The sequence below is a fragment of the Neofelis nebulosa genome, chromosome 13 (assembly GCF_028018385.1).
Source record: "Neofelis nebulosa isolate mNeoNeb1 chromosome 13, mNeoNeb1.pri, whole genome shotgun sequence".
Taxonomy (NCBI): domain Eukaryota; kingdom Metazoa; phylum Chordata; class Mammalia; order Carnivora; family Felidae; genus Neofelis; species Neofelis nebulosa.
The window spans coordinates 39,127,777-39,154,057 of NC_080794.1; the positions used below are offsets into that span (position 1 = coordinate 39,127,777).

Below are 26,281 nucleotides of genomic sequence, written 5' to 3' on the forward strand. Positions count from 1 at the left end.
TGTGTGGCTCAGTAGGTTAAGCAGCCGATTTCGGCCCAGGTCATGATCTCACTGTAAATTCAAGCCCCACGTCGGGCTCTGTGCTGACAGCTCAGGGCCTAGAGCCTGTCTTGGATTCTGTGTCTCCCTCTCTCTCTGCCACTCCCTCACTCATGCTCTGTCTCTGTCTGCCTCTCAAAAATAAACATTAAAAAAAATTTTTAAAAAAAGAATACAGTTTTTTTAAAGTTTATTTATTTTTTGTAATCTCTGCACGCAACATGAGACTTGAACCTATGACCCTGAGTTGAAGAGTCACACCCTTTTCCGACTGAGCTAGCCAGGTGCCCCAAGAATACAGCTCTTAAAGGAGTGCTTCTTAACCTTTTTTGGATCAAAATAATTTTTATAATCTCATGAGAGTCATTAATCTTTATGTAAAAAGTTGCACATAAACTTGCCCCTATAGTATTACGTATAATTTCCCGAGAATCGTGGATTCACTGCAGTCCTGGGAACTCCAGAGGTTTCAGGTTTAGGATCTCTACCTTGTAGGGGAGAAGGAACTGCATAAATAAATGTGATCTCATTGAACCCAGTGAGCCTTTTTCTCCTACTGTGGAGCAGTCTCCCCTGTCATGAGCATGACAGGAACTTTACAGAAAGGACAAAAAGAAGTTCTGTTCCCATTCGGAGAAATGCCAATGCAGTTTGACAAGATTCTTGGCTCTTCTAATTTCTCACTGCTGGCTCTTTTGTCTGCAGCCTTTTCACAGTGTGGTAGACAGTTTTCACTTGGAATTCTCAAATACACAGTTGTATGTGTTCAGAGAAAGATGAATTTGAGCAAGAGAACAAGGTGGCTGCTGTATGGGATCGGCCATAAATCTGTAAAGAGAAAAGGCTAGAACAGGGAAGGGAGCTCTGGGCCTTCTTCACACTGGAGCCTGCAATATCCTTTCCTGATGAAAGATTAGAAAGCTATCCCCCTGTTAGCTTTTCTTAAATATGCCTAGCTATTTAACATTTTAGTGGCTGAAACTCAGTAACAATTTCCTCATTGATACTCTTCTTTTCACCTAGGGTTTCTAGGTTGTAAGGATATATTTTTCCTCTCATGGGGCTCAGTAAACTTTTTATTTTGAATGAAAAATTATGTAGCCCATCAATATTTTTACATTTTCACAATTGGACTTTTATACTAACATGGTTTCTCATCATGAATTACTAGATATGAAGGAAAAAAGCAAATTAAATCCCCAAAGTCTTCCACTCCTCTGCACATAAAAGGGAAGCCTCAAGTACAAATAAAAGGTATATATATCTTTTATATACCTGGCAATAAATAGTATTTGAGTTCATTACTTCACATATTGGTTTAGATGAAAAATAAGGATGAATTTATTTTTTTAAGTTTATTTTATTTATTTTGAGAGAGAGTGTGTGTGAGTGGGGTGGGGCAGAGGGAGAGAGAGAGAGAGAGAGAGAGAGAGAGAGAGAGAGAATCCCAAGCGGGCTTTGCACTATCAGTGGGGCTTGATTTCACGAATCATAAGAACATGACCTGAGCCGAAATCAAGAGTTGGGCACTTAACTGACTGAGCCACCCAGGTGCCCCAATAAGGATGAATTTGAAAAGATAGATAAATGAGTGACAGATCCATGCTGCTATAAAGGGGAGCAAAGATGTTTTGGAGTTCATCCTAAAATCAGAAGCTCAGGTTAAGAGGATAAGCCATGCCATTATACCAACTGATAAAGTTGCCACCCCATCATTGAGTTTACCAGACCGAGTGGATTAAAAATACCTGAGGGGCGACTGGGTGGCTCAGTCGGTTAAGTGCCCAACTCTTGATTTTGGCTCAGGTCATGATCTCACGGTTTGTGGGTTCGAGCCCTGTGTTGGGCTCTGTGCTGACAGACAGAGCCTGCTTTGGATTCTGTGTCTCCCTCTCTCTCTCTCTCTGCCCCTCCCTTGCTTGGGCTCTCTCTCTCTCTCTCTCAAAACTAAAAAAACATTAAAAAATTTAAAAAATATATGAGCTTATAAAAATGTGGCAAATCGTATTTTGTTATGACTTGGAAAGTCTCTTACAAAGAGAAAACAAGTTTCTAATAATGCTCATCATTTTTAGAAGTGTATCACTTTTGGGAGAGGAAAATAGTAAAATTAGTTCTTTAAGAATGTGATGGAAAACAACAGTTTCTTGTCACCTCAGTGACAACTGGTTTTGATATTTATAGATTGCATAGGAGTAGAAGGTAGACTTGAAGATTATTATTAGGTTCATTTTAATAATCATGACAATTTAATAACAGTAGTAATTATATGTTCGTACTTTATTGACATAGTGTTTTCAAGTTTTTTTTTTTTGTTTTTTTTTTTTGCTTGAAGCCACTCTGTTAGGTAAGCAGGGCAAGTATTGTTACCTGCACACCCCTCATTTTATAAGTTACAAAGCTGAAGCCCATTGTAAACAAGGTTCACAGGTCCCAGGAGCCAGGATTTGAACACAGATCTACTTGGTCCTAGTGTCATGTGCTTTCAGTAATACTGTGCTTGCTGCTTCCTGAAACATTTTCAATGTATACTTGCCCATAAATAAGACAATCTAATGGGATTTTTTTTTTCTAAAGCACACATTACTATGGTAACAAAACCCTTGTAGCAAGAAGATCACAAGCACATTTTCCCCCTGAAGTTCAGACTTGATTATGTAATCACCATCAAAAGGAGAATCATTATTATTGAAATTTGCAGGCTGGTCTCTAAAGTGGTTATGCTGTTCCAGGAAGCTAATGCATATTTTTAAAAGCCAAAGGAGAAAGTGGATGGTTTGGGTGTTTTGCTTTATCTCTTCTGTTTTCTTGTGCTATCCCAGATGTAGTAGGGGAAAGGAAAAAGACAAGCATGTTAACAAAAATGACATATTAGTGCTTCTCATGATATTTTGCCAGTAAGTATTTGAGAGAGTACAATGACAACATCTGTTTTGAGCAGAGGACAAGGAGCCTCGCCAGTGGCCATGCAGAAGGCCCAGCAGGTATCTCAGGGTCTGGATGTGCTAACAGCCAAAGTGGAAAATGCAGCTCGCAAGCTGGAAGCTATGACCAACTCAAAGCAGAGCATTGCCAAGAAGATCGATGCTGCTCAGGTAGTAATGATGGTTTTAAGGAGGGATGGGAAATAAAAGAGAAATGTTCCATAATTATCCTGCATCTCTCTCCCCCCCCCCATATATATAGATGGGTAGATAATGGGTGTTTCTAAGTGATGACTGATTCCCAGCAATTACCAATGTTAACACTTCCTCTACTACCACAGGTTTAGACTCATGTTAACTCTATTTTGAAATAGAGATCTTAATTTTGAATACTTTGATTAAAGGAAGTACTCTGGGAGGACCTGGGGGGCTCAGTCGGTTGAGTGTCTGACTCTTGATTTTGGCTCAGGTGATGATCCCAGGGGTGTGGGATTGAGCCCTGCATTGGGCTCTGCACTGAGTGTGGAGCCCGCGTTTCTTTCTCTCTCTCTCTTCCTCCCTCTGCCCCTGTACCCTGCTTGTGCATGTGTGCTCTCTCTCTCTCTAAAATGAAAGAATTAAAAAAAAAAAAAAAAAAAGAAAGTACTCTGAGCACTAAGAAAATTCTAGTTCCTGGTATATATCACAGTATATAAAAGCTTTTCTTCATCTTAGAATTCACAACTGTATTTGGTCATAGCAATGTTAAAGGGTTAAAGTTTTCTTTTTTTTTTTTTTTTTTTTTTTTTTTAATTTTTTTTTTAACGTTTATTTATTTTTGAGACAGAGAGAGACAGAGCATGAATGGGGGAGGGTCAGAGAGAGAGGGAGACACAGAATCAGAAACAGGCTCCAGGCTCTGAGCGGTCAGCAGAGCCCGACGCGGGGCTCGAACTCACGGACCGTGAGATCATGACCTGAGCCGAAGTCAGCCGCTCAACCGACTGAGCCACCCAGGCGCCCCAAGGGTTAAAGTTTTCTGATGCCACTCTCCTGTAAAATGATTTTCAAGCAGTTCACAGAGAAACAAATGTTTGAGAAATTGAAGAATTAGTAAGGTGTGATTAAAGCAAAGATACGCTTGTGAAGATTCTCTTTTTTAAAATTTATTTTTATTAAAAATTTTAACGTTTATTTTTGAGAGACAGAGACAGAGTGAGAGAGAGGGAGGGGCAGAGAGAGAGAGGGAGACACAGAATCTGAAGCAGGTTCCAGGCCCTGAGCTTTCAGCACAGGGCCCGATGTGGGGCTCAAACCCATGAACCATGAGATCATGACCTGAGCCAAAGTTGGACGCTTAACTGACTGAGCCACCCAGTCGCCGCTGAAGATACTTATTCTGATGGGGAAGGAAAAAAATCACTTTTAAGAAGATGGAGGATTGATTTGATTTTGCCCGAGCTAAGAACCTGTTTAAAACAGTAAGAATCAACATTGTAAAAGTGATCACTGGTGTGCCTTGTGATTACTTTTGAAATATTTCTGATGGCCTTGTCAGTTGAATGAAATGTGGTTTATGAGGAGATCACAGTGTGCTTTTTTTTCCATTTTTATGTGTTTAGAATTGGCTTGCAGATCCAAATGGTGGACCAGAAGGAGAAGAACAGATTCGAGGGGCTTTGGCTGAAGCTCGGAAAATAGCAGAATTATGTGATGATCCTAAAGAGAGAGATGACATTCTACGTTCTCTTGGGGAAATATCTGCTCTGACTTCTAAATTAGCAGATCTACGAAGACAGTATGTATTTAACTTCTGACATTGCCTTTTATTTATTTATTTTTAAAAAATTTTTTTTCAACGTTTTTTATTTATTTTTGGGACAGAGAGAGACAGAGCATGAACGGGGGAGGGGCAGAGAGAGAGGGAGACACAGAATCGGAAACAGGGTCCAGGCTCCGAGCCATCAGCCCAGAGCCTGACGCGGGGCTCGAACTCACGGACCGCGAGATCGTGACCTGGCTGAAGTCGGACGCTTAACCGACTGCGCCACCCAGGCGCCCCCTGACATTGCCTTTTAATCTCTCTCTTTTTTCCCCCAAGTGCATATATAGTTGAATGCTATAGGTTAAATGCACATGTGATGCTCTTTCACTGTATTCTTGTTGATTCTGTGTGACATGGCTAGGTCAGGTATTACTTCTGTTTTTTTTTTTTTTTTCTGTATGAATAGTTTTATTGAAAAAATATGTAGACAAGCCATTAATTATACACAAAGACTTGGAACAAATTCTTATAGGAAGCATAGCATGCCTTCCATTAACTGTACACATTTTATACAAAGTTACTGAAAGTCTTCCTGAGGTTAAACAATAAATCTTAGAAATTTAATCACTCTGCTCCCCAAAAGGTACTTCTGTTTTATTATTTACATAACTGATGTTTAATGATTTATTGCTGATCGCATGGTTTTAAATTAATGTATTTAGGATGCTAAGAACTCCTTTTTTGAGATCCACTTTTTATTTCTAAGCTAGGACTTTTCCTGCTATATCATGTTTGTGGCATAACTGTTTCCCAGGCACAAGAGGGAAATATTTGTGGCTATCTAAGAAAAGATACTGTGGACTGTGGACAGGGGGGAGGGGGAGGAGGCATAAGAAGATGCTTTCTTCTCTCCCCAGCAATGTTATTTCTTATGTAACAGTTATAAAAACATCCTTAAATACAATGTCCTCACCACAGCTACTGCTTTTAAAGGCTTTCATGGCTTCTACTTTGATTATATAAAGAGGTGTTGCTTTGTTCCTTTGATCAGTATTTTTCTCTCTTAAACTGCTAAAAGAACATTAAAAAAGAGGACAACAGTCGCTTCTTCTCCACCTCAGGCCTCCAGCCACTTCTTCAGGGATAACCATAGTCAAGTATCTTGTGAGATTTGGCTTTTCATTTAACTTGCATGTTTCATTTCCTGTTCTTCCGTGGGAGAGTACCTAACCTTGTCTCAGTGACTTGTACTTTAGAATTCTTTCAAGTCTTGTATTGACCAAGAGGACAATACTGGCTAAGAAAGCACACTCCTGCCTACCATGAACAGGAGATGGGTGGGAGCAGGGTAAACATACTTTAGGCAGGAGGTTGTGATAGAGACCAACTTAGCAGCTCAAGTTTGATTATATATCAAGGTTGATCATTTGGGAATCACTGTTTTATACCCCAAATCTTGAGTTGTTTAGGTAGAGAAAATAATTTGATCATTGTAAAATATAATGTCTATACAGTTAGGTCTATGTTTGTTAATATTAACCCATTAATATAATCTGTTTACATTATCACTAGTTTAAAATACTCAAAGGAGAAACTGTTTTAAGGACCAGAACATGATTCCATATACATATCAGGCACTCATCAATGTTTCTTAATGATGAAGAGAGAATTGATGCTAATGGTGAGAACAGCAAACCTTCCTGTGTGGTCATATGCCATCATTACTTATTAGTATAACATATACATATCCATAGCTTCCTGACAGTGGGAGTAGCCACGATCAGAACCAAAGTAAATACCTTCTTTGTCCAGCTTTATAATGGAGAAGGTACTGAAATTTAAAATCACAAAGAAGTTCTTTAGAGAATATCTAAATTAGTTGTTCTGGCTGGTAGGCTAACATTTTCATTTTTACAGGTGAGGCAGATAAGATTAACCTGAAGTTTTCTCTAGGTGGACTTGAGAAATAAAATGTGTCATATTTTTTATATGTTCATAATGGTTAGAATCTGAAGTCTTTGGAGTAGGGTTTTGGGGGCAGAAATCTCCCTTTGTGATACATAATTGTGATTCTCTTTTTATTTCTGTATTTGGTTACAAGAAACTCAAGAAAAAGTGGAGGTCAGAAATGTGTAGTGGCATCTAATGTCTAATGGAACTTAATAGTTTGAAGTATGGCCAGGTCTGGTGGCAACTGGAAACTACTCCCTCTGTTTATTAGTAGCTGTATGGCATGCTGTCTGCTTCAGTCTGTGTGTTGATTTTGTTTATTTGGGTTCTTTGTCTAGCTTTGCCCTACCATGTCCCAGGCTTTCTAGTTCCAGACCCACCACTAGTTGACTATGCAGTGTTCTTGAAGCATGGGCCAAGGACAACATACCTCAGAACCACCTGGGAATCTTGTGAAAAATGTATAGCCTGGACCCCACTGTGTTTGCAGTGGGGTGTACTTAATCATAATCTCTTCTGGTGGTGCATTTAAAACTAAGATCCCAGATGACTTTTATGCACACTGGAATTAGGTTCCTTGCTTGACTGTGTTCATGTTGTCTTTGAGTTAGATAACCAGTTCAATCGGTTATGGCAAGAATTGGAGAATTATTTTGATACCAATGTAAGTAGCTAAGAGTGAGGACTCTGAAGTCATAGTGCCTGGGTTTGAATCCCTAGTCCACCAAAGTAAGTGATAGGATCTTGGGTAAGTTATCCAACCTTTTGGTACCTCACTTTTGCTTTTTGAATAATGGGGATAATACTGGTATCTACCTCTTAGGTTTGTCATGAGGATTAAATAACATAAGAGTGTTATTTACTATCAGAGTTGGGACTCAAAAAATTGTACTACTTACTACTAGTTCTATAACTAGTACTGTAACTGCTTCAACTCCTGCTATACAACATACATGGCTACTTGGGCCCACCTAATCCCTGAGGGAACTAGTGTTTTCCTTGATGGTCAACTGAGGGGTCAGCCAATGTAGTGATTTTTTTTTTTTTTAATGTTTATTTTTGAGAGAGAGAACGAGCGTGTGCGCATGCGTGAGCACGAGTGGGGGAGGGGCAGAGGGAGAGAGAGACACACAGAATTCAAAGCAGGCTCCAGGCTCTGAGCTGTCAGCACAGAGCCTGACACAGGGCTTGAACTCACAGACCATAAGATCATGACCCGAGCCGAAGTCGGATCCTCAACCTACTGAGCCATCCAGGCGCCCCCCCCCCCCCCCCAAACTTAGTGATGTTTGATTGAGCTCAGCTAACCAAATGGTTGAGCTTGATTGAGGTAGATTGACTCAAACTCATATTTAATGTTTTAACTGGGATAATGCAATCTGAATTTAAATGATCAATTTCTTACTTTAGTGCCAAATAAATAAACCACTCTCCTTCCAAACTAAGCTAATAATAATCATTAGCAATTTGGCATCTCATTAGCATTTGTGTAGCAATTAAAATCCTCTCACTGTAAATAGTGTCTATGACAGGATGGCTTTTTTTTTTTCCTTTTCAGGGGGAAAGGAGATTCCCCAGAGGCTCGAGCATTGGCCAAACAGGTGGCCACGGCCCTACAGAACTTACAGACCAAAACCAATAGGGCTGTGGCCAACAGCAGACCCGCCAAGGCAGCTGTCCACCTGGAGGGCAAGATTGAACAAGCACAGCGGTGGATTGATAATCCCACAGTGGATGACCGGGGCGTTGGTAAGGCCATGAGTGCACTTAACCCTCCATAAACTGGTCTTAGTGAAAATAAGCAAGTTGTTGATAGAGATCCTGTTCATCTGAAATTAGGTGCAGAAGGGGTTCTTCAGCTACTGGTGAGTAAATCATCCTACAGTGTGACTCCATTTCCAAATATAGCCCATAAATGATACCTGTGGCTTATTCAAAAAGAATTTGTGAGTAAATGATTTTGCTGTGGGCAAATAGAAAGGTCCTCAGGTTGGAATCGAAACTTTGAACTAATTATTTCCAGTCTATGTGTACTTCCATTCTGTTGTATTTCTATTACACTCATTGGAAAATACCCAGCTAAATGTAGTTTTTGAAAATAAGTAAGAAGCACTTAGCTACCAAGGTTATTTTCATTTTTGAGGGCTCCTGCATTACACAGTCACCAGTAGAACTGAAAACCTAAAATTTTGATTTTGGGGAGTTTTTAGGGATGAATCTATAAGAATTTAGGTCATATTATGATAGCAAATCTGCTGAAGCTGAAAGATCTGTTTACTTCATTTACTATTTTTGTTGAATAAAAAGATTAATTTTTAAATTGGTGATTCCCAGTTTTGGGGAGTCAGACAGATGTATAATTTACTGCAGGAGGAATAAACTGGTATAAATGTTCTGAATGGCAATTGAATATTACATATTAAAAGCTTTAAAAAAGTTCATACTCATTGACTTAGCAATTTGATTTAGAGGAATTTATTATAAGAAATAATTAGACATGTTTCTATACAGAGTTACATATGAGAATGTATATAAACAGTATAAATATTTAATAATAAATGATCAATAATTATGGTTAATATGATAAAATATTACATAGATGTGTAGATCATGATTTTTTAAGAATACTCAGTGATGCGGAAAAATGCTCCCATTAAATAAAAAGAGGCAAGGAATAAAAGTTAATGTAAAGTACGATTTCAGTTTTGTAAAAGAGAAATGTGTATTTGTATAGGGACATGTAGTGCATTAAAAAAACACTGAAAGATTTGCAATAACATGGATGGATCTAGAGCATATAATGCTAAGCAAAATATGTCAGTCAGAGAAAGAGAAATTCATATTTAGAATTTAAGAAATAAAACAAATGGGCAAAGAAAATAAGACAAAACAAAAAAATAGAGAACTTAGAGAACAAATTATGGTTGCCAGAGGGGAGAGGGGTGGGAGATGGCTGAAACAGGTGAAGGGGATTAAGAGTACACTTATGGTGATGAGCACTGAGTAATGTATAGAACTATGGAATCACTACATTGTACACCTGAAGCTAATATAACACTGTAAACTATACTGGAACTAAAAATAAATAAATAAATAAATAAATAAATAAATAAATATTAGTAGAATAATTTTTAAAAAGACTGGTAGGAAATGTTCAACTGTATCAGTCTCTGAGGATTATGGGTGGATTATCTATTCTTATTTATACTTTCCTGTATTTCCTAATTTTTTTTCTATTGTTAGGGGAAAAAACCCCACTAAATGTTTTTATTTAAAAAAAATAACAGGGATACCTGGGTGGCTCAGTCACTTAAGTGTCAGACTCTTGGTTTCAGCTTGGGTCGTGATCCCAGGGTCAATGGGATCGAGCCCCGAGTTGGGGCTGACTTGTACGGAGCCTGCTTGGGATTCTCTCTCTCTCTCTCTCTCTCTCTCTCTCTCTCTCTCTCTTTCTCTGTCTCTCTGCTTCTCCCCTATGCATGCGCACACATGTCTCTCTCTCTCTTTCAAAAATAAGTAAACTTTAAAATAAAACAAACAACAACAACAACCCAATAGTTTACCACAATGGTACTGCAGTTGCCTTCTCTGGGTCTCTGTAAGTTACAGTGCTTTCCTCTTGATCCAGGTCAGGCTGCCATCCGGGGTCTTGTGGCCGAAGGGCATCGTCTGGCTAATGTCATGATGGGGCCGTATCGCCAAGATCTTCTTGCAAAGTGTGACCGTGTGGACCAGCTGACAGCCCAGCTGGCTGACCTTGCTGCCAGAGGGGAAGGAGAGAGTCCTCAGGCGAGAGCACTTGCATCTCAGCTCCAAGACTCCTTAAAGGTAGAACTTTGGAGCACACATTATTACATTTCTATGCTTACTATTATTGAAAAATGGGAGGGGAGAGATTTTTAAAATATACAATTTCTTGAATCTAGGGAAAATGAAGAGTGCGATCAAGGAGCATATAATGAAGTCTAGAACTTACTAGGAAAAAGCTCACCTGTGTTTGACTGCAGCTGAAGTTGTTTTCCAAGTCTCAGTCAAGCAAGACCTCTTTTGTGATATTTGTTCTACCATATGTCCTCTGTGTTTATTTATTTGGTCAATATTTTTCTTAAAATGGACTCCCTTTTTAAATTTAGGTGGATTCATTTAAAAGACAACTTTATAATAATCATGAAAACATGAGCTTGATGTGCTAGTTACATTTTTCCTAATATTCTTTAGAAGAAAACACATAATTATCAAAATGAAAACACTGTTCTATCTAACACCTAACATTCAGGTATCGTGAGTGTCACCCACTTTGAGAAGCAGTGGGAGTGACTGAGACTTCTTTCTATAAATCCAGAAAACTTAGATTGGACTAAGTGTGATAACTATGAAAAGGAACCTTTTCCGTGACTTATAAGAATCGTTTAGATTATGTTAAGAAATGGGTACAGGGGCGCCTGGGTGGCTTGGTCGGTTAAGCGTCCGACTTCAGCTCAGGTCATGATCTCACGGCCCGTGAGTTCGAGCCCCGCGTCGGGCTCTGTGCTGACCGCTCAGAGCCCGGAGCCTGTTTCAGATTCTGTGTCTCCCTCTCTCTCTGACCCTCCCCCATTCATGCTCTGTCTCTCTCTGTCTCAAAAATAAATAAAAACGTTAAAAAAAAGAAATGGGTACATATATTGGTTATCAAGTTTTTCTAGAAACTTAACTGAAAAAACATGTGTCAGAAAAATTTCCCGTTCTTAATTTCTTTACTCTTAATGTAAGAAAATGCTTAGAAATATGGCACTGCATCTGCCAAACAATCCTTACAGCTCTGTGGCCATGATTAGGCTCCTCCAACATTGGGAGTGGCGAGGAACTCTGTTTACATTTCAGGGTCTTCTTTTCTACCCCATGAACCTCAGTACCATTTCTTAGAAGCCACCAAGAAAGGAAGTAAGATTTCTTGTTTGGGTGGAGAATGTGGGTGCTGTCTTACCTCTCCTACTAGACATGAATCTCTTAGAGGGTAGGATTCATATCTTAGACTTGTTCCATGCTGGTTCAGTGCTTTGTACATAGTTATAGTAAATACTCACTGAATGAAAGATTAAATGAATGAATGAATGAATGAATGAATGTGTCACTAAAGTAAGGATATTGGCAGATGTACCTTTTGGACATTTTTGGTAATTTTTATTTGTGAACAATGTTTTTAAGGATCTGAAAGCCCGGATGCAGGAGGCGATGACTCAGGAGGTATCAGATGTTTTCAGCGACACCACAACTCCCATCAAGCTGTTGGCGGTGGCGGCCACTGCACCTCCTGATGCTCCCAGTAGGGAAGAAGTGGGTATCTGGAGTCTTCCTTTTCTTCTGTTGGCCAGCCACACACACACACACACACACACACACACACACACGCACGCATGCATATTTATATATATTTGGATATTTGTAAAGGTAAAATTTGATTTCAGTGTGCATCAGAGGCATTGGTTGGGAAATTGTGGGTGAAGGGTGGAAGGGCAGAAGAGGAAAGGCCTTGCTAACTCTTCTTTTAGTTATCAGGTGTGTCAGTTAGTAACGTCTTTAGGACATTTCTTGAGTTGTAAGCTGTAGAAGACCTGACTATCAGAGAAGAAAACAAATGGGTTTTGTTTTTATGGTGTAACAAGAAACACGGACATAGGTAGCCCTGGCATTGGTTCAGCAGCTTGACACTGTGACAGCTGGCATTTCTGTGATTTTTTTTTGGTCTTTTCCTAATGGTGTGAGATGGCTCTTGTAACCCTATGCATCATGTTCAAGGCAGGAAGAAATGAGGGAAAGGGCACTCCAGTCACAACTGTCCCTTTTATTAGGGCATTTTATTCTCAACGCAAAAGTCAAGGTAGTCCTTTTAAATGATTTGGTGTCATTCTTCTACTCACCCCCTTCCGATGACTCCCTCCTGTCCCAGAGGGAAGCCAGGATCCTTACAATAACAGTAAGACCAGTGATGTGCTGGTAGACTGGCACTCTAGGAAAGAAAGCCTAAAAACCAAAAAGCCCTGATTTGTAATGTTTGTTTGTTTCCATGATGTAAATATTCCCGTTGTGGCTGTTTTGGTGTGGAGTCACTGAAAGCGGTTGGGAAGAAATGGGTGCATTTGCCTCTTATGAGCTGGTGTGAGTGGTTACGGTGACTTCACACCACTGCATCTGGTTCCCCTCTACCTCTCTGACATCATGTTGTACCACTCTTACCCTGCAGGCTGCTCTGTCTACACTGACTTCCTTGTGTTGTGTTCCCAGCATGCCATGTTTATATTTTCCATGTTTGAACCTTGGGGCTGTTGCACTTGTTCTCTCTGTTCCTCCCATAGATAATTACATGTATTATTTATTCTCTTCCTTGAGCTTCTACTGAAATACCACTTTTGGGTCACTGCCCAAGATAGCATCCCTACCCCGCCCCCAGTGATTTCCTAATCTCCATATCCTATTTTTCTCCTCAGCATTTATCAACATTTGACATGTTTGCTTCATTTTTTGTTTGTCTGTCTCTCTCACATTAGTATGAAAGGCCGTGTAGGCAAGGAATTTGTTTTGTCATACTTTATTCCCAGTTCTTAAAACAATGCCTGGGACATTGTTGGTATTGAATGAATGAAAGTAAAGGTTTTCCCAAAAATCCTCCAGGTGGCTTGCTTATGTTTCATTGACTCCATCATGTGGCTGCTCCAGCTGTAGAGGCATCTAGGAAAGCAAATATTGGCAGCAAAGAAGAAGGGGTTATTGGGTCAGGCACCCAAGACCAGGTAGCATTGGTGGGTTGGAGGTGTGTGTTATTCTTACTTGCTGATGACCCCCATTTTCTTTCTCTGGCCTGGGCGTAGTTCAGTTCATGGTCCCCTTAGGCTAAGATGATTTGCTATGTTTTTCAGTCCAGACTTCTCTGAGTTTTGACGAGTAGATCAAGTCTCTCCTGGTTATCCCCAATTTGATGCTTCGTTGGGACATCAGCATGTGTTGTCCTTTTCCTATTCTCTCTCTCTTGGAAATTTGGGAGTTGCCATTGACTCTTCTCATACCAATAAATAACTTAAGGCAAGCTAATGTCATCTCACAAATATTTCTTGAATCCTTTATGTTTTCCATTCACACATTGCTGCAGCTCTAGCTCTGATCCTTGTCCCCTGCTGCCTAAATGACTGCACAGCTGTGACTCGTCTTCTTTGAACCTGTCACCAGGCCACCAATAAAATAAAAACAGAGATTTGACCTTCTTATCCTACCCCTTTAGTGAGTCTTTCCTTTCACATAGGATAAAGTAGCACTGGGATCTACTTCTAATACTCTCTCTAAACCTGTTTCCCACAAACCTCTGCCTCTCAGTTCATGCCCCAGCAGTACTTAATTTCTTATGGTTTTCGGCATACTCTCCCCGTTCTCCCTTCTATGTCTTTGTTCTTTTTGTCTCTGCCTAATTATCTTCCCCTTTTTCTTTTTTGGCTAATTCCTATATATCTTTTATCCTTTAATCTTTTACTTCCTGGATAAGGTTAAGTGCCTTTCCTTTTGCTTGCATGGTATCTGCTTAGTTTTATGATTGTACATAGCACACTCTATATAAGTATCTGTTTATGGGCCCTTTTTACATCTGAAGGATTTGAGCTTCTGAGATGCAGAAATTGTGTCTTAATCATTTTTGTATCTTTAGCACCTATTCCAGGGTCTGGCACATAGTAGGTGCTTAGTAAATTTTGATTGAGTGATACAAAAAGCAGGCTAAGTGGCCAGTTAAGTCAGAGGGAGCAGCAGACAAGGCTGGAATTGAAATGACTGACTAGGGTAAGCAAAAGCCCTGTAGATCCAGATTATGGGAGACCAGCCAAGATAAAAGGACTGAGGCCAGGAGAAGGGAACTAGGAAATCAGAGATTTAGACAAAGATTCTGAGCATTAAATGGCAAGAACCAGGTGGCTGAACCCACAAGAGGCCATTATGGGGAAGAGACTTGTGTGGGTCAAGACAGCACCCTGGCAAGGAGACTGGAGTCTGCTGTTGAACCAGGAGGGCTTGAGGGCTTTATAGGTGGTCTGCCCTGGTCCCTGTGTATGGGCAAGTAGACCCTCAGGAGGAGGCAAAGGAGAGGATGGATTCTGTCAGGCAGTTTCTGATATGCTCTGTGTGGAGTGTAAACCTGACCCAGCACTGCTTGGTATGCCTTGCTTCTTCTCAAAGCATTGTTATCTAAGCAAGTGACAGAAGAGCTTTTGTTATTTTATCTAAGTTAAATAGTCTACTTCATTGTATGCAAGTTTGCATAATATCCATGTCAACAGAAAAGCTAACTTTTTTCAAATTTGAGAGCTGAATGGACAATTCAGTAGATAGGTTTTTTATTTGGGATAATAAAAATCAACCTTCCCTGCCCTAGTGTTAGGCCCCATTGTGAGCACCAGCTATCATTTTTCTCATGGAGGTCAGGGGCAGAGTTTTTACAACATTAATGGTAATGGATATGTGAGCGAATCTGCCTTGAGGAGGCTGGAGTTCGGGTTAGGACTGTGGATATTCTTGGCTCTTAATGCACCCAGCCACCTGCACTGGAGCCTTGAGTGGGTTTGTCTCTCTTCTTCAAACTCCAGGATAAGACTTTTGGGAACAGGGATTTTTGGTCTTCACCTTCTGTGAAGTCCTTGTTGTAGACTTCACAGTGCTGTGTGTTCTGTCTGCACTTGGTAAGCATTGGTTGAGCTGAAATTCAAGGGTGTGTGGGTGTGCGGGTGTGCGCATGCACGCACATGATGCCTGTGGCCAAACCTCTGAGGAGATAGAGCAAGGCCAAGACCTGGCGATTGATTGTTGTCTTATTAACTAGGGTTTGATGTCATCTGTGAAGTCTTTGCTTGAGTGGTTGCTGCCTCTGCTTAAAGTGAGAATTTTTCTTAGGCTTCCTGACCCATTTGATTGAAATAAAGTTTCCTAATGTTTTTGTTTTTTTCTCAAGGTATTTGATGAGAGGGCGGCAAACTTTGAGCACCATTCGGGAAGGCTTGGTGCCACGGCGGAGAAGGCGGCTGCTGTTGGAACTGCTAATAAATCCACAGTGGAAGGCATTCAGGCATCAGTAAAGACAGCTCGAGAACTCACACCCCAGGTTAAATTATGTTTGCTTTTTATTGTTTCAATATTCACCCTACAGTGTTCAGTAAAGGTCAATTATAGAACAGTTTCTATACATTTTTGAACACTTATTGTAAATTGTCGTGAAAGAAACACACTCATAGTCTCAAAATCATTTTTATATTGTTGTAGTTTTCTGTAATGATCATAGATTACTTCTGAAAGTAGAAAACTAGTAAAGTGACCCCTCACCCACACTCATAATTAGGGAAATATTTGGATAATCTTCAGAGGTTAGTCTTTGAATTTTAGAGCTTTTGCCTTTCCCTGCATCTCTTTGAGGATATTTTTAAAAAATTCGGTTGTGTTCATAACTTGTTTTCTTTTTTCTACTTCATTATATAACCAAGTTATAGCCAGTATGCTGTGAATAATATAGTAATCAAATTATAGGAAACTCATCTTTTTAAAATTGATTTATTCAGCAGATATTTATTGTGTACCTGTAGTATATTAGGAACCGTGCTAGGCTTTACATGTCTGTGATACTGGCTTTGATGGGAACATGCAGGGAGAGATTTAAAAAAAAAAAGCACACCTTTATATTGTTTATCTTTTGCCCACATGGCATGTTAACAAGTTAGATTCTCTTGAAAAATCATATATGTCCAACTTCTAAAAAACACTTCCATAAAATATGAACATGAGTAACTTTCTTTAAAAACTTCCATAAAACATGGAACATAAAACAGGATTTCTGCATAAAAGGGAGATTCCTAAAAAAGAGAAACAGAAAACTAAAGATACCAATGATGGAAAGAGTAAGGATTTTGGAGACAGATCTGGACTTGAATCCTCTGTGACCTTGAGTTTCCTCATCTGTAAAATGGGGAGAATTCCTTGCTAGTGGATCATTTGGAGGATTAAAAGGATATGTGTACAGTCTGTAACTAACCAAATACTCAGGAAATGTTAGTTCCTTCCCCAACTGCTATACCTGATTAACTGGGAGCTCTTGAGCAAGTCATTTACATTTTGCATCTGTAAAGTGGAGAAATTACCTGACCTGTCTCATAGGGTTGTTGTGAGGATTCAGTAAGATAATAGATGTGAAAGTACTTCTTTAACTGTATATAGTTACTTTTAAAAAAAAAAAAATTTTTTTTTTTACGTTTTTTTTTAAATTTATTTTTGAGACAGAGAGAGACAGAGCATGAACGGGGGAGGGTCAGAGAGAGGGAGACACAGAATCTGAAACAGGCTCCAGGCTCTGAGCTGTCAGCACAGAGCCCGACGCAGGGCTCGAACTCAAGGACGGCGAGATCATGACCTGAGCCGAAGTCGGCGGCTAAACCGACTGAGCCACCCGGGCGCCCCTATAGTTACTTTTTTAGAAATAAATATTCATAATCAGTTTTAAGTAATTTTTAGTATCTTTCTTGGTGATGATTTTTAAGGTGGAAGAGTCTTCCCAAGGGCTTAAACATAGGTCAGTTTGGTGTATGTTTGGAAGTACCAAGTGAATGCTGTTTACTTTGTCATTTTATTACCTTCCCCACATCAGGCTGTGACTGTAAAATCTTCTGCAGGGGCCCATTTGGGTGAGATGTTTATGAGACCAAATCTAATGTGTTCAGCCTGAAAAGAGACTTACCCATTTTTGGCTTTCTAGCGCCATCTGTAGGTAGAGAGGGGAAAGCTTTGCTGAAAGTTTGTATTCCAGCGGGAGGGTGCCCTGAGGTTTAAAGGTTGTTTTGTCATTGACAGGTCGTCTCAGCTGCTCGCATCTTACTTAGAAATCCTGGAAATCAAGCTGCTTATGAACATTTTGAGACCATGAAGAACCAGTGGATTGATAATGTAGAAAAAATGACAGGTAGAGCTGTGTGCAGAGTTCTTACTGTCTAATCCTTGAGGAATGAGTTCTGAGAAACTCGAGTAGGACTGGTTATATTACTTAGCTGTAATTGGATGAAGGGACGGTCATGTGCCCGACAGTGTACTTGGCCCTGATTAAGGCTGCTGAGCAGCGGCGGCTTCTCATTCAAGCCTTGCAATTTTGTTTGAAGAGAGGCTCTTTGAGTCTCTTTTATTTTAATGCTGCCCTCCCTGTGTGATGTTTATTGTTACAGCTCCTATCTTCTCTTTGAATAGTGCCTTTGCTCAGTCTGAACCAGAGTTTGGTTTCAGAGGCTGGGAGGCAGTGTTTGTGGATACAGTAAGTGTCCCTGTCATTTTCAGTGGGTTCACATTTCAAGGAACCACAATAGCTACCATTTAATTCAACTTGTCTCAGAGTTTCCTCCAACTTATCAAGTACGTAGTTTTAAAAAAAGGAGAAACCAACCGCCAACAAACCTGTGTCTGTGCAATTGAAGTGGCACCTCTGAATCTTCATTCTCTGTGGAGGGAGGGATGGGAGAGGAGGGAAGAAATGAGGAAGGCAGGCTCTTCGGCTTCCCTGCAGAACTTGCTGGGACAGGGTCCGTAGCAGCCAGAGATGAAAGTGGAGCTCCTGAGGTATCGTAAGAGAGGCAACGGAAACAAGAAACAGGTGGTTAAGGTTATTAGACTCCTCTGAGTGGCTCATCTTGGGCACTACAAGCTGCCAACAAGCAACAGATGGCTGGGGAGTGAGGCAGAAAGGGAGAAATGTTATTAACACAACGTGGAGATGCGGTAAAGGCTTGGGAAACAAGCCTCCTTGTTTCCTCCTGATGTCGTTGCAATTCTGGTTGTCTGTTGTAGCCACAGGAAGGCCAGTGACCACGGTGGTACGAATGCTATGACTCTATGGCCCTCCTGGTCTCCATCTTCACTTTTTTTTTTTGAACTAAGGTATTCACCTGGAAGCTTCTGATTGTAGAGGAAGGGCTTAGAGCTGAAGGAGAGAATTCTGGGTGTTAGACTTTCACGTGAGAAACTTGAGTGGACAACAGGGTTTTTGAGTCTCTCTTCTTCTAAAATAGAAACTAAATTACATTCCTTTTCTCCTGACAGGGCTGGTGGACGAAGCTATTGATACCAAATCTCTGTTGGATGCTTCTGAAGAAGCAATTAAAAAAGATCTGGACAAGTGTAAAGTGGCCATGGCCAATATTCAGCCACAGATGTTGGTCGCTGGGGCAACCAGCATTGCTCGCCGGGCCAACCGTATCCTGCTGGTGGCTAAGAGGGAGGTGGAGAACTCTGAGGATCCCAAGTTCCGTGAGGCTGTGAAAGCCGCCTCTGATGAATTGAGCAAAACCATCTCTCCAATGGTGATGGATGCAAAGGCTGTGGCCGGAAACATTTCTGACCCTGGTAAGCAATTCATGGTGTGGTTCACCTCACTTGAGAGGTTAACTCAGGAAGCCGACAGAGTGGTAAGACGATATGCACCCACCCGCAACCACCGCATACAATATCTGGGAGCCGAAACTACAGATACATAGTTTGAGAGTGCTAGATTAATCTTTTCATGTCCAAAAAAAAAATATTGCACAGACTAATTTCTGCAATATTGCAGGTTTGTTGCAAGTTAGTTTCTCTGGACCAACTTTTCTGTGCTTGTCTGATTAGATACCCCCTGGTCCTGTTTACTTGTTGTTTTGGAAATTGCCCAAAAGATGCATGATAACCAATGCATAACTTCTTTTCTGCTTTTCTTAAAATGCTTTTACTCTGTTAAACATTTTCTGTTTCTGTCAAATTGGGAGGGCTTAAGTTGACGTGTAGATCTCCTAGGTGAGTGTCCTCATCCTCTACTAAAGAGTCTGGACTTTCTTTAGCTGAACTTTGAGCACGTTTTCAGTATTACTGAAGATGTTACCACTCCTTTGGTTAGAAACATCTGAATTCCTTCCTGTTCTGAGCATCCAGTGTGTCTAGCCTTGTCTGTGAGTAGAATGCAGTCAGTGTAAGGGAGTGGGTAGGAAGGGCTGCCCTATTCATCCCTAGCCCAGGCAGGATCTTTCTGGTATCTCGAACCCACCATCACTAAGGACACGCTCAGGTTCCTAATTGGAGTTTCTAGTAGTTTGAGGAGAATTCTTGAATTCCCGGTGACTGGACACTGTAGCAGCAGCAGCTCAACAGAGAGGGTTAATACACTTAATGCCAAGGTGAGCAAAGGAGTAGTGAGAAAGATGAGACAGACTCCAGGGAATGTATGCCCAATCTGAAACTGACATCTCCCCTGTTCTGAGTTAGGCAGGCATATCTCTTGACTGGTTCATCATAAAAGAGGTGATGAGCACCACCTGAGCCCAAAGTGTTCACGCCCAGGAGTGTCTTGAGTACTTGTTAATTGTACAGGCAAGAAGGCACCCTGCACCACTGGGAATAGCTGGCTGTGACCCTTCTGACTCTTTGTATGCCTCGCGGCTTCTGCCCTGCCCTTACCTCCTTTCCCCTTCAATCACTGCCTGTGATGCTTCCTGGCAGCTTCACATCCAGCTTTTGTTAATAGAAACCAGTTCTTCTGCTGGACAGACAGTGCTCCAGGGTGCTGACCTGCCCAGCTGAAAGTGAGGGCTTCTTATGTTTAGGCCTGCAAAAGAGCTTCCTGGACTCAGGATATCGGATCCTGGGAGCTGTGGCCAAGGTCAGAGAAGCCTTCCAACCTCAGGAGCCTGACTTCCCGCCTCCTCCGCCAGACCTTGAACAGCTCCGTGTAAGTAAATTCAGAGTGATGGGGAGAATTGAGCAGAGGGTGTTGGGACTCTAACAAGGGGGAGGTTGGCTGTGCTCTGGAGCCTCAGTTGCCAGGGGTCTTTTTTTAACTTCTGCTCAAAGCCTAGTTGGATGCACAAGTTGACTTTCATCTTTCATTCTGAAATTAGTGGAGTCCTAACCCCATGGTTCTGCATGGGGCGTGCTGGGTAGGTGGGGGTCTGTGGGGTTGGCCTGCTGTGTTGGGAACTGATTGGAGCAGAGGAACTGGCTTTGGTAAGTGCATGTGATGAGTGATGAGGTAGTAGTAAGTTAATGAAGAGTGGGAAAATAATCTTGCGGTGAGATTTTCTTGTGTTCCCAGTTGACAATGGCAAACTGAAGTGGGTACACTCTTGTGTGCATTCTTTGTTCCTTTACTTGACTTTTTTTTTTTAGTAACAAAGTAATACAGTCTCTTTGTTTTCAAGTTTATTTTCCCCCCAACTATCATGTAAACTCTTTTGACGCACCCCAAAGTACCATAAATTTATTCTTCCATAAATCAGTGGTTTAGAAAGAGGCTTAGCTGGGCAATATCTTATAGATACAAATCCTAGAATAGGAAATAGTGATTATTCTAACCAAGTATTAGAAATAGCTGGACTTTGGGAATAGTTTATCAAGGCAATACTTTGATTTACTCTCCTTGACTTACTTTGCCATGTTTAATGTCGATAAAAGATGTAAATTTCTAAGTTGTTTGAGGAGACAACTGGGTCATTTTGCCCAAACTAAGACACAGTGCTTCCCTAGCCTCCAGTGCCTCAGCCTCATTTGATTCTTTATAGCTGGACTGTTGGTGGGTTGTTAGGGCCAGGGTGGGTGGGGGCTATTCTGGCAAATGGCTTTTTATGGGATCAACAGATTTATGACACGCAGAATCAAGATCTTCGAGGCTTGTCTAGCTACCCCTTATTGACAGAGGAGGAACCTGAGGCCCAGGGGAGAAATTATTTGCCTGTGCACCTTCCCTTCAACATAGTCAGGGCCACAAATTAGATCTTCTTTGGGAATCCTTGGTCCAGTAGTGCGTGCATGCCTCCCTGGAATATGTCCAAAACTGTAGCTGCTGGCTTTTTGTGGAGAACAAGGAAGAAAATATGCATCTGTTGAGATTGAAGCAGGTGGTCCTTGCGCTCAGTGTGGGTGGTCTTATATGGAATGAATGTGGGTGGCTTTTCTGGGGATGCTTTTTAGAGGAAAGGAAAGAATTCTAGAGGGGAGTAGTTCCTAGGGTTTTACTTACAACCCAGTAATTCTTTCTTAGCTGACAGATGAGCTTGCTCCTCCCAAACCACCGCTGCCTGAGGGTGAGGTACCTCCACCCAGGCCCCCACCACCAGAGGAGAAGGATGAAGAGTTCCCTGAGCAGAAAGCCGGGGAGGTGATTAACCAGCCAATGATGATGGCTGCCAGGCAGCTCCATGATGAAGCTCGCAAGTGGTCCAGCAAGGTAAGTAATGAAGCTTTTCTTGTGGAAAAAGGATGAAGAACTGTACACACAGCCCAGGAAGAAGAGTCTGTTTGGAAAGTTACCCTCTGTCTGCTTTGGTTCCTGTTGTTGTCAATAGCATGTTCCTCTTCTTACTTGTGGTTTAGTAAGATGCTTCTGGCGCCTGATGGCTTCTCCTTCTATTGTCATCTAGGCTGCCTGTGATTTAAGAGGAGGGTTCCTGTCCTCTGTCCATGCAAGGGTCAGCTGCTGTGACCCTGGACATTTGGGGTCTTTGAGAAACTGCTTCTCTTTCTTAAGATTGCTGAATGTTTTTAGATGCTTTCTTGCTAATTATCAGCACTCCAAACATGAAATAGTCTTCTGTGGGCTCTGCTAGAGCTAGGTGAAGTGTTTGCATTTTCCTTCTGTTTTGCATAAAGGCAGTTAGATTGGTGTCTTAAAAGCCATGTGCTTTGTCCTTTCCTTAGAATCATCTTACCCCTTGGTTCAAGACAGCTCCAGGCTAACTCCACCTCGACAAATCTGAAAGTGTAACTATTAGTGTGGTTGGTGAAAATTTAGATGCTGGCAGCAGTCATGCCCTGGGAATAACTTTTGCCTATTTTCCCCTAAATGATGGAAAGTGAGTAGAAGCTTTTCTAGATATAAGCTAAATGTTATTGTTAACCTTGCAATGAAATATAGTTCTAAACTGTTCGTGATATGACCCTTTCTTCTAGATCTTTATTCCCACCATTTATTTGCCTTTTTACACCCTCAACTGTCTCAAGCTCTTGTATTAAATGTAGTTCCCCAGGGACCTTCTGCACGCAGCTGATCTTGGGTTTTTCCAGCCTGGGAAATTGACCTTGGGTTTTTAATTCTGTATTTTTCTGTGCTGTTAGCTGTGAGCCTAGGTTCTAAGAAGGAATGAATAGTGTGACCTTGCTGGTGTTGGGCCTGACCATGGAATTATTTATAATTGTATCTTTCTAACTAGGGCATGCACACCTCCAGGACCTTAGCAGAGTCCCACTGCATGTGGAGAGTGGGATGGAGGTGACGATGAAGGTTGGTTTTACTTAAAGATTTTAAAGGAAATTTAAGCTTTATTACAGTGAACCCAGATATACTGTGCAGCAGGACACAAAACATACATGAATTATAAACAAACTTAAGGGGCAGAGAGCATCAGCCTACATATTTTTCCGACTCTGCCATTTGTGGCCAGAAGTCTTTAGGTCTGACTATCCCTGGAGATTTGGAACATTTAGGAGATTGCCAACTCTGAGCTGTGTGAAGTCAGGAGCTATTTGAACCGTGTGTATCTGGGGGATGGGTGTGTTATGTGTTTGTGTATCTGTCAGTCTGTTTTTGTACATTTTGAGACTCTGAACCCCAGTAGCAGTGAGCTGGCTTCTCTTCTAAGGAATGGGGATGAGTCCTACTTGAGACAGAGTTTAGGGAAAGAGTTTAGAATGTACCTGAACCCCTTGTTTTCCCTGAATTCTCCAACTCTGTCATCAAGGTTTGGAGACATGTTTCCTGTACAGGATAAGAATTTTAGGAGTGATAGCAACCTCAGTTAAACTTCCATGTAAACTCTTACTTCCTCTTGGTTAGCGATTTTTTTTTTTTTTTAAGTAGGCCCCATGACCAGTGTGGAGTCCAATGGAGCTTGAATTCATGACCCTGAGATCAAGACCTAAGCTGAGGTCAAGAGTCGGACACTTAACTGACTGAGCCACTCAGGTGCCCCACTGATGTTTGATATAAAAAAACCTGTGTTCAGGAGCACCTGGCTGGCTCAGTTGGTAGAGCATGTGACTCTGTATCTTGGGGTTGTGATTTCGAGCCCCACAAAATTCTTAAAAACAAAACAAAACAAAAAAACCTGTGTTCACCATTCTTCATATACATGGTTTGCCTTCCTTGAGGCAGTTCCTTTTATTTTCTTTCCCCTCAACCTATTTCAGCATCTGATCACACTGCTTCTTGCCCTGGCCTTTCAGAATCCCCATCCCTGTTATTAAATTCATTCTTTCCCCTCATGGGTCCTGTTCTCTCGTGGGCCCACATTTGGGCTTCTCTGAACCCAGCCTTGATCAGTTGCCACGTTCATGTGTTATCTGTGAAGTATGTAAATTAAGTTTGGGATGAGAACCCTAGTTTGCAATAGGAGAGATTTAGTTTGTACCCAAGGAACAGCTTTCTGAGTCAGTACTAGCAAGGGATGCAATATGAGATTGTAGAAGTGTTGGCCCTGAAGATCTTGAGAGAGAGAGAGAGAGATGGTCTGAAGTGTGGGTTTTCCCTAAGATGGGAAGCTGGATGAGGCATCTTCTGGAGACTTCTTTCAGCTGGGTGGTTGTGGGGTATTTGATAAGTCCTCTTCAATCACCATTGTGTTTGGTTTTTTTGCCTCTTTCCTGGTTTCATTATCAGTTGCCTCTGATGTATCATTTTAAACTCTGGGACTTTTTAATTCCTGAAGGAAATAATGATCTGTGTCTGGTTACTGCAGAGCTGACCCAACTCACTTCCTGTGTCCAGGAAGATATAGAATAGTGTCCTTATGAGCCAGCAGGGAGCACTCACTTTCTTCTGTTCAAAGCAAGTTATGTGGCTGAATTTACTTTTTCCCTCTGGATTCCTTTTAAAGGTAATCAGCTACTATTGTTTGGTTGTTTGGCTCCTCAAAACTATTCTGAGAATTACTCTTGGCAGGTTTACCTTTGGTGGTGAGTGTATGTAAAAGGAATTGCACTTGCTTCCTTGGTATGACTTTTTCTCTGGAAACCCTTCGCCACTGGAGTGAGGCTCTTTCTTTTACTCACTATGAACAGGGCGGCTGGGATTGGTGCTGGAGGCTGAGAATTCCCTTTCTGTGAGTTTGGTTCATCTGGCTTCTGGAGAGTCTGCCGTTTTCTTTCCCATCCTAGGCAAGCTTTGGTTACTAAACCAGCTGATGCTCAGCTTCCCCAGTCCTACTGCTCTTACTAACACTGTCCCTGTTTCTCATCCTTCCTGCCATCGACAAAGCGGGGTAACCCAGCCGCTGAGGTGGGTATAGGTGTTGTAGCTGAGGCAGATGCGGCCGATGCTGTTGGGTTCCCTGTCCCCCCTGACATGGAAGACGATTACGAACCTGAGCTGCTGTTAATGCCATCCAGTCAGCCGGTCAACCAGCCCATTCTGGCCGCGGCTCAGTCATTGCATCGGGAAGCTACCAAGTGGTCTAGTAAGGTACTGATTAGCACCCCCGGTTGGGGCTGCTCCATATGCATCCGGCCATGTGCAGCCTTGACACATTGCATCACTCATGATCTGTGCGAGTCCTGTGAGTCTGAGCAGGGCGGGCATCTGTCTGTCTGCACCTTGTTGTTAGGACTGGCTTCACAAGTTTGATAGGTCTGCTAATGCCAGATTAATTGGATTGCATTTATGTTTGGGGGTAGAGATGGGGTCACTTTTTGAAAGGATTTCTTTTCTTACCTCGGGGCCACAATTGGAACCTTAAAGCCCTTGGGAAGCCGTGGATATGTCTCTCAATGACTTGCAGGTCTGGAACCACTGTAGACCATTAAGAGGTCACCTGGCCTGACCATTGAGCTTTGCCTGCCACCCCCTTCTCTGCTGACCTGTCACTGATGGCTCAGGCAGAGTTGATCAGGGTGAGAAGCAGCTTTATACGGCAGGGTCTCTGGGGCGGACTGCTTGTGGCCCTGCACTTGGCTGCCTGGCAGATGCTGGCTTCAATGGGAACCCACAGGGAAGGGGGCTTTACTGACTGCTTGTCCAGGTATTTCAGTGGGAGGGGCTGGGAGTGGGGAACAGTGGGTGCTTCAAGGCTGTAGGACAGGCAGCCACAGAGCTTTGACCTTGGGACTGAACCAACGCTAGTTTGGGGAGTAGGGAAGAGGGTGATTATTCTTTTTTCCTTTTGAAGGTAGCATGTTGCAAGAAGAAAGGGTTTGAAGACTGATGGGTAATAACTAACCCTGGCACTACACTGTCTTCTAATCAAGGTCATAAAATCCTGGAATGATACCAGGTCTACACTGGAAGAGATGGGCCCAGACAGCCTTGTCTAACATGCCCCTATTCTCCTGACTACTTCCCATACCTGCATTCTCTCTGGCCTCAATTACTGCCTGAGATGTTCCACGCCTCCCCCCATAGTGATCGGCCACTTCGTGATGCCTGTGGGGGTGTCTCACATGGTGCCCTGCAGTGGCATGGTTTGTGTATGCTTCACTGCCTTGTATAGAAATTGAAAAGCATGAGGGGAAAAATGAGTAGGGCCTGACCTTTTAGGTAGTTTTGAACATTGCAGTTGTTATTTTTGGTTTTTATCAGTCAAAAGAGAAACCTTTTGAAGGCATAAATTACTTGTACATTTCTTTATTGTGA

At 41.8% G+C, this 26,281-nt stretch overlaps 1 protein-coding gene across 2 annotated transcripts in view; it reads left to right on the forward strand.

The window, feature by feature from the left end:
* VCL (vinculin) overlaps positions 1-26,281 on the forward strand; it is a 110,380-nt gene that overhangs the window by 78,211 nt on the left and 5,888 nt on the right. The window contains exons 9-19 of one of the 2 annotated variants that reach the window (XM_058698359.1): positions 2,981-3,134; positions 4,565-4,740; positions 8,216-8,406; positions 10,286-10,485; positions 11,845-11,973; positions 15,623-15,772; positions 17,506-17,614; positions 18,739-19,041; positions 20,268-20,392; positions 21,701-21,886; positions 24,911-25,114. In XM_058698359.1, the coding sequence (XP_058554342.1) occupies positions 2,981-3,134; positions 4,565-4,740; positions 8,216-8,406; positions 10,286-10,485; positions 11,845-11,973; positions 15,623-15,772; positions 17,506-17,614; positions 18,739-19,041; positions 20,268-20,392; positions 21,701-21,886; positions 24,911-25,114 (1,927 nt within the window). The remainder of the gene's footprint in view (positions 1-2,980; positions 3,135-4,564; positions 4,741-8,215; positions 8,407-10,285; positions 10,486-11,844; positions 11,974-15,622; positions 15,773-17,505; positions 17,615-18,738; positions 19,042-20,267; positions 20,393-21,700; positions 21,887-24,910; positions 25,115-26,281) is intronic. The other variant, XM_058698360.1, reaches the window with a different exon arrangement.